Source organism: Astatotilapia calliptera, chromosome 5, assembly GCF_900246225.1.
Source record: "Astatotilapia calliptera chromosome 5, fAstCal1.2, whole genome shotgun sequence".
Classification (NCBI taxonomy): Eukaryota; Metazoa; Chordata; class Actinopteri; order Cichliformes; family Cichlidae; genus Astatotilapia; species Astatotilapia calliptera.
The window spans coordinates 10,785,243-10,794,088 of NC_039306.1; the positions used below are offsets into that span (position 1 = coordinate 10,785,243).

General features: G+C 39.5%; 1 protein-coding gene across 2 annotated transcripts in view; it reads left to right on the forward strand.

Annotated features, from left to right (window-relative positions):
* st3gal8 (ST3 beta-galactoside alpha-2,3-sialyltransferase 8) overlaps positions 1–7,369 on the forward strand; it is a 30,434-nt gene extending 23,065 nt beyond the window's left edge. For both annotated transcript variants that reach the window (XM_026167200.1, XM_026167198.1), the window contains exons 7-9: positions 1,173–1,218; positions 1,812–1,931; positions 2,746–7,369. In XM_026167200.1, the coding sequence (XP_026022985.1) occupies positions 1,173–1,218; positions 1,812–1,931; positions 2,746–2,976 (397 nt within the window). In that variant the 3' untranslated portion in view covers positions 2,977–7,369. The remainder of the gene's footprint in view (positions 1–1,172; positions 1,219–1,811; positions 1,932–2,745) is intronic.
* The last annotated feature ends 1,477 nt before the right edge of the window (positions 7,370–8,846 follow it).

Below are 8,846 nucleotides of genomic sequence, written 5' to 3' on the forward strand. Positions count from 1 at the left end.
TTTTGAAGCAACGCACCACTTATCAAAGAGAATCCCCTTTTCTCTAGAAAACTCCACATAAGTTTGGGTCGGCATTTTCTTTGGCGAAACCTCTGCCTATAGGCTTCAGGGACTAACTCATATGCCTGCAAAACAGCTGTTTTAACACACGCGTAGTCTAAACTGTCCTTTAAAGAAAGCGCAGCCACCACGTCTTGGGCTTTGCCGGACAGTTTGCACTGCAACAAAAGAGGCCAAATATCACTAGGCCACTGCAATGCGCCAGCGATACTCTCAAATGCTGCAAAGTATGTATCAACCTCAGTTTCTCTAAAAGTGGGCACTAAAGAAATGCACTTGCTGATATCAAAAGCAGAAGCGGACGAGGAGGTGGAGCCGGAATTTTCAGCAGAGACAGATGAGGCTTGAGGCTGAGACTCCAGCTCAAGCTTTCGCAGCCTAATGGCCTTGTCTGCCTCTATCTCCAGCCTTCTTATTTCAAGCTCTAGCTGAGGCCGCCTGTTCTGAGCCTTCTCCTCAGCCTCCAATTTGAGACGTGCCAGCCGCACCTTCAGCCGAGCTCCTTCTCTGCCACCTGAACTCCCAGAGGAGAATGGATCATAGCGAGGAAGCGTGCGTGGCGTTTTTCCCCGCTCATCCCCCTCGCCATCCCCACAAGAACCATTCTTATGGCCCTCCTCAACTACGGCAGCTTGGCTTGGCACACCAGAGACCACAGGCAAAACAGGCGCTTGAATCACACCAGCTTCCACCAACTTGTCCACTACTAAAGCTTTCAAATCACATCTTACGGAGATTTTTTGAGACCTGCATCTGAAAGTGATCCAATTTGCAGCAAATCGTTTTTGTGACAGCTATTTAAAAGCTCAATAGATGGGGCATCTATAAAGTGCTGTAAACAAAACGCAGCCGACATAGCGCCTAAAGTGATAAGGCTACTCTAAAACGAACGCCCCCCCCCCCCCCTTTTTTTTTAACCCCCCCCAGGGACAAAGACCCTCTATGAGGGATCCCGGGATATATATCTCTTATATATAAGAGAGAGAGAGAAAAGTAAGAGTTGCATATGTTTATACACTAATATACATGAATGCAAAAAGATAAAAAGAAACGTGGCACACTGTAAACATATATGACCTGTATGTAAGTGTTTGTGTGTGTCTTTTTTTCAGGACCTACATGAGGGTGAAAGCAAGAGTGCACGCTGATAAAGACAAGGTAAATTATGATCTCGACTGATCTCAGTTTTCTCTACAGCGCTTTCTGTTGCTATTTTCACTTTCAGCTTCACCCTTTTTTTTTTTTTTTTTTGCTGCTGCTGCTCCTATTTTTAGTTCTTAGTTTTATCTACCAGTATTTACAAGATTTTAAAAATTGCATTTGCTAAAGAATAAGGGAACAAAGATGAGCAAATAAATCTTTGTAGTATATTTATTTTTTAAGACAAGTGAGAGTGAAGGAAGTGTCTATACCAGAAACCACACATGATGAAATCCACACTTCTGGTCTGATCTGGACACAGATGCCCCACTACATTTGATGTTCAAACATGACCTGTTATACATTTCCTTATTTTCTGTCATATCTACCCTGATAAACTCAGGGGTTGCAACAAGAGTCTTTTTGTAAGTACACGGGGCTTATTTTGGAACTGTGGGCAATGCAAGCCTACTCTTGTGTAAAACACATCCATTTTAAACAAACTGTGTGTGTGTGTGTGTGTGTGTGTGTGTGTGTGTGTGTGTGTGTGTGTGTGTGTGTGTGTGTGTGTGTGTGTGTGTGTGTGTGTGTGTGTGTGTGTGTGTGTGTAGGTTGTTGTGGTGAATCCAGTGTTCTTTAAGTATGTTCATGAACGTTGGAACGAGCATCATGGTCGCTACCCGTCCACCGGCATGCTGGCCATCGTCTTTGCTCTGCATGTCTGTGACCAGGTAAGAGGAAAGTAAAGACTGGGTGTAGAGAGAAAAACCACATTTGTTCTTTCTTTTTTTTTTTTGTATATTCACAAAATATGGTGTTACTAACCAAAAACAGACTAGTCCAAACAATATTGTAGCATGTCCAGACTAGCAAGTCATGGCAATACAACCAAGACTAGAAAAAGTTGCATTTCCTGCGAAAATGCAGTTTGAATGCCGTGTAGTGGAATCTGCTAAAAAACAGCTGAAGAAGCAGAATTATCTGCTGAAAAGAGGTGTAGAAGCTGAACTGCTGAAGACAGTTGTATTTGAAAGGGTAGACTGAAGAATGTCAAGAAAGCAGAGTGCACGCAAACGGGAGAAGATGTGCGGCAACCGCCACAGGTAGGATTCGAACCTTTGCTACCAGGTCTCACGGCGGCTGCTCATCCCACTGAGCCAAACCAGTTCCGGTCCCAAACAAAGATGTGATGAGAGAAAAAATGTGTACTGTGCAGAAGAAGCTGAATTGTGCTGAAAAAAGGTGAAGAAGCAGAAGTTTGTTGTGAAAAGAGGTGAAGAAGCTGAAAATTCTGCTGAAAATGGGTGAAGAAGCTGAAGTTTGTGTTGAAAAGAGTTAAAAAAGTTGAACTGTTACCTGAATATAATGTTGCCATAAGCGGGATTCGAACCCGGGCCTTACAGCATTCACACAAAAATTAATATGTGAGGGTAGAAGTCACACATGAAATGAAGCGTATAAAAGCGGGATGTATTTAGTATCAGTATGACCTGTCAGCAGTGTGTCATGCATGGTTGATGAAATAGCTTCCTTCTCTCTGTCCAGGTGTCAGTGTTTGGTTATGGTGCAGACAAGCAAGGAAACTGGCATCATTACTGGGAGAAGAATCAGTTTGCCGGAGCCTTCAAGAAGACTGGCGTCCACAGCGCTGATTTTGAGAATCAGATCATCCAACACCTTGCCAACGAAGGCAAGATCACTCTACACCTCAACACAACCACATCCGTGCAGACAGAACTAGGCACCAACGACAGACTGGCACATAAACTCAATTGACCTCTACCTGGCTGATCGTCAAAACACCTGGCTGTCCTCTGGCACTCAAACCAAATCTGAGCCAGTTTTTAGACCATACATTTGTTGTTTTGGGTAGAAATTAGACTCCTGCACTTTTTCTGTCAGTCACCACAACTGCCTTGAGTCAGACATCCAGGAATGCTGGAATGAATGTTGTTAAGCTTTTTCAGACAGCTGAATTACCTGTGGACACATCTGTGAGGCTTATCTAATTTAGAGATCCCCTGCCTCTTCCAACGTTTGCTGGCTGAAAGAAGTTAAAACTCAACTCAAAAAAATCAGTCTGTTTTTCTAGACCTAAAACCAACTTTCCTGACGTGTGCAACTGCTGGGATAGACCACAAAGACCTTTGCTGTGAGCTGGAAACAACCACAAACTTTATTTTATCCTATCTTTGTTTTTATTGGATTTTATAGGTACACAGGGATAACCTTTTTTCTCTGTCTTTTTTTTTTTTTTAAATAAAAGCACTTTTTCCTTAAGAAGAAATGGTGGAAAGAGGCCGAGTGAAGGAAGTGTTCACTTGGCCACATAAGATTTCTTGCATTGTATATCATTTATAATCCCTCCATTTTATTTGATCCTAATTTTAACACAAACCGTCCTGACCTAGAAGATCATGACAAACTTTTTAAGCCTTGTTACTTCTGCATTTTCAGAATGTAAGCCAATGATACTTGGAACTTCCTGTCCTGTCTTGGTTCTCAGCCTGTGTGATTCAGCAATCTGCTGCAGTCTCAAGGTTTGCAGCTGATTTCATCCAAAATAGGGAGATTTTAGTTTTCTAATCAACGCACATAACCCCCTGTTGTATCCAACCTTCATTGGAGTAGTAAAGTCAGGAGAACCAGTCCTTCTGTTGCACGTCAATACAAAAATACTCAAAATGTGGTGATACTTGAAACCTAAACTTAGTTATTGAAAATATAAGGGCTGATATTGGCACATCACAGGTAATATCAGTTCAGATGTGGATACTGTATTGTTCTTTCAATCCCAGTTTAAAACCACTCCTGACGTCCCTCAGTGTACACTGTAAACTCCAAACAGATACAATTAGCTTTTCTGGTAAAAGGTCCTAGATTATTTTGTCAACCTTCGGTAACATCCTCTATAGAGTTAACCCGTTTCATCTTTAAACTTTAGGCCTGGTTTCTTCGCCCCCTTTAACAGGTAGTGCATATCTTTTATGTTCACATTTAACCTATGTCTTACGAGCTTTTAATCTCCTAAACACATTTTCTGGAACAATGGTTCTCTGTGCTTCTTTTTGGGGTTTGAGCACCGTGAACTTGAAGAGTTAACAGCAGGCAAAAGTCAGTGCAACTGACCTATAACACTGAAGGGTCAAGCAGCAGCATGTATGAATGCCACTGATGGAGCTTTGAATCACAAACTTGACAAGTGACATGACTGTTTGAAGGCACTGGACGTGATATTTGCCATGCTGGGAGTTAACCTACAAGAAAAGACTGAAAGATTAACAGAGAAGAAGAAACAGCTGAGTTGGGCCTGTGTTTGCTGGAGATTTGAAGGCCACACAGGACACTGTGAGAAGAGGGACAGGGACCAGTCAGAGGTCAAGCCCGGACGAGTTCGAGTGAGAGAGTACAGGATATAATTGGATTGAAAATGGAGACTGAACTCATGGAGGTTTAGGATTGTCCACCACAGAGAAAGATAAATACATGAACTAACAATTACGTGAATGAATAGAAAACACACATACACAAATTGTTACATGTGAAATTATTTTTGGAAAGAATCAGAAGTGAGACAGTTTGAATCCACAGCTCAGTGCAAGGATGCATGAATTAAACCTGACTATAAAAATACACATGCAATGAAGAAGCAGCTTGCACCTCTTTTCCCGAAAATCAAACTTGCAGCGTAACATCTCATAGTCCATGTCCACACTGGGGCCGCTGCCTGAGAAGAATTCATCTCTGAGCGGCAGCCGCTGATCTGGTCTCAATGTCAACTCTCCTGATGTTAAGAAGAAATTCAAATTGGGACACAAACGAACCGGGCGGAAACACCAAATATTAACCCCGATTCTTTTGTCCCCATGATAAAACAGAGCAAACCGACTCAGAGTGTGTTAAAACATTTATATTTCTTTTTATTAAATCATCTTCCTGGAGAGAGAGACCCCTGCACAGCCCAAAACGCCAGTTGCAGGATCATTAACATTAGAATCATAAACTTTGTCTCATATAGGTATTATTTTGGTACTTTACACGTCACAGTTTCAATACAACCATTGCTTATATGGCAAAGTTTCTCTTTTCTGTCTGGCTTCCTGCATTTATTAATACGCTGTACAGCTCTACACTTCCTGTTTTCAGTCTGGCTGAGCACTTAGTTTGAGTCAAAAGTGGCCTTTTCTCTACAAACCTTCATTATTAAAGTACATAAAACAATATAATAAGAAAATAAGGATACTAAGGATATATTAATTACATGACAGTTACCAGCTGATGTTTGCAAGCCTGGTTACTAACTAGACTTTAGATTCGTGTTAAGCAACAGACTGCATGCTATTGGTTTTTGTTTCTCAAACTTTTGCTCACCAAAATTGGACCACAGACGTTTTTGGTTGCCTGATAGTACAATCAGGCACATCAGGCCATGTTATTCAAATTTGGCACTTACAGCTGCCTACATGTGATTTTATTTCATTTCGAAGCTAGCCTCAAGTGGCCTTTAGAGAAAAGCATTTCTACTTTGGGTTTCCTTCTTGACATTAAGTAAGAAATTCTATATTAGTAGCAGTCATCACAGTAGTAGGAGTAGTTTCTCCTTGAGAACATGTGGGTTTTGTAAAGATTGGGGGGGGGGGAAGGAGCATGGCAGCTTTGAAGTATGTTGACAAAAGCAGATTCTTAACCAAGACAAAATGGGGTGACTAATGGATGCAGTGTGATGCACTGTCCAGAAACCAGTGGGTGATGTCACAGAAACTATTATGTCTGAGGAATCATAACTTTTGGGCTTCACACAGTTGGGTCACATGTGCCATCGTCGATGTGGGCAGGAGGTAAATATAGTATTGGATTTTTATCTAAAAATCTTAATACTAAAAAAAACATTTTTATCTTGTTTTTATTTTTTTTAGTGGACTTTTTAAGGTTGTCATGAAGAGTCTGTAATTTGTCTCTGATCTGCCCCCTACTGGATGTACTTTTTAAACCACAAGTTGATGAATGCAACTGTTTGCTTTGTAATTCTGTGCATATGTGTACTTTAAAAAATGGCTGTTATAAGAAACAAACAGCCTGCTGTAGTAATGAGGTTGGCGTGTTGTTTTAATGCAACAAAAATGTGCATATTTGTGGTGACAATGTAGACATATATATACAAATAAGCCAGTGTGAAACCACCCTGAGACTGATGGTCAGTGAAAAGATCAATCTGCTCCAAAGAAAAATGTTCATACAATGTGTTGTCCAACACTCCTCTTTACCAAGTATAACTGTACCAAGTATAACTGTACAAGGTTGGTAGGATATTTTTTTTAATTTATTTATTTTATTGTCTGAAAGGAAAACAAAAGTCAGATACCATTAATGGAGGAATAAAAAAAAAAAACAACCCTTTGAGAATCACAAGCAGGCTGAGGACTTCTCAAAAAATTCAAATGCTGAATTTTCATTTGGAGGATGTTGCTCTGTCATTGGTGTTAGCTTGAGTGAAGCGTTTACCCTTATCTGTCTGGAACAAGTCAGTGTCTTGTAAATCCAACTGCTGCATCGCCAGAAGCCTTAATGTTAATATGAAACATCTGCTGCTTGCTCTAAACTTTTTCCATTCACTGCTGAGATCTAAACCTTTGTTGCCTTGTCCAGGAAGGGAAGGAAACTTCCTGCCAAATTACCTGGGAAATTATCCAGTTTACACACAGATGAGGAATGCTTTAATATGCCAGAAAACGACAGAGCAGCAGCCCTTCTGAGTCCTGAGCTGGATTGTTGTAAACAAGTTTACTTCCTCACCTTTAACAAAGGAGTTTGTTGTGACTTTAAATCCAAAGTTGTGCTCAATGACTCTCTGCAGTCTTCAAATGTAGAGTTTTATTTCCATTGCTAGGTGCAGATAAATCCACTTAGTCAGCTGCTCGTAATTCCATTATAAACATCTGTACATGAGCTGTAGATTTAGTACAAAGTGACAACAAGTGACCAAACGTGTTCGGCCTGTGGTACCATAGCTTTAATTCGGCTCGTCATGCAAGTTTCATTTAACAAACCTGCTGATTATCAGTCCGTTTATAGAGGCCAAACTGACAGAAGCATTGAAACAACAGATAAAAATCCTGAATCCACCGCTGTCACTTTGAATGAAATAAAACATTTTTTTTTAAAAACAGAATTCATGGGTTTTTGTTTTTCTATTTGAAAAATTGTCCGTACTCTGGAGGTAAGAGCTGAACTGATCGTCTGTGGAGTTTGTCTATAAAAGCTGATTCTTACGCCAATGAATTTCTGCCACTATGCCAAATTCTTTTTTTCTTTTTCTTTAAATGAAGATGTTTTAACAAGAACTGTTTTCTTTCATGAAAATGTTTTAGAAAAAAAGAATCAAGAAGTTTATACAGAGATGCTATAAGGAAAGGTCTTTTTACAACCCCTGGCAAAATTATTTTAGGGAAGAAAAAAAAAAAAAAGTTCTCCAACCTGCAAAGCTCATCTGTCAGCTGTTACACAAGAAAGCTGGAATCAGCTTGATGGAGAATGTTTTGTTTTTTTTCATGGATGAAACCCAGTGTTGATGTTATGGGGGAGCTTTGGGGGTCTATTCACGAAGGTCAGCTGAATTCTGACATTTTTCAACAGTGTTTAATTTGAATCATGCTCGACTTACTGCAGCTCAAGTTAATTATTTAGTTAACAGCGGCTCATTGACTCTGTAACAACTGCAGTAACTAGTTTGACATTTGGAGGAGCACATGTGCCTGTGTAGGTTGGACTTGTGGAAGTACTCTCCTTAGTGTTTCTTTGAAACTAAGGAGAGGTCATTCATCCAGAATTATGGATACGGTTGCTTGTTTTTCTTTAAAGTTTTGTGTACACACACACACACTTTTTTTTTTTTCTTAGATGTTTCTTTTTAATAACATAGCAAAATGAGTTGAGCAAAATGCCTCCTTGTCAAAACTAGTTTCCCTTCCAGTACATGTGCTCAGGCCATTGCATAAGCCTGAGGGGAGGTACTTTGATCTTCTTTATCAAAAAAGTATTACATTTGGTTGAGGCATGTTTCATAAAGCCAGAGCAATTAAACAATTTGTTCATTTGCTAGACAGAAGACTTTTTTTTTTAAACTCTTTTTAATAATTCCAAACTTTTTTCCAGGGGTTATTATAAGCTGATATGTTGTTGTAACCAGGAATGGAAGTAGTCAAGTTGAGTGGCCACAGGTCACTAAAGTACAAACAATGCCTTAAAAAGCAAAATGCTGTTCTAAATTCAGTCTGAATGGGTGTTAGTTACATTATGCTAGGATGTCCAGTACACAATTCCCTTTTTGTTTTGTGTTTTTGCCTCATTAAATGTACCACATAACATGGTGCCTCAGTAGAACTTATTCTATATTTTACTAAAAGTTTTACACAAATCATACAAAATGTGCTATATGAAGTTCCGGTGCTTAGCTCACTATTACGGACCTAATAAAAGAATTACACAAACGATTAATGGGAAAATAAAACATGTAACATTAAAAACTCTTATCCAATTATTATTATTATTATTATTATTATTGAACATACATTAAGAAGATTTGTGTTTTCTCTTAAAGTCATATCCAACACATGCAGGTTATGCACAATGATTAAATTCTACTGTTT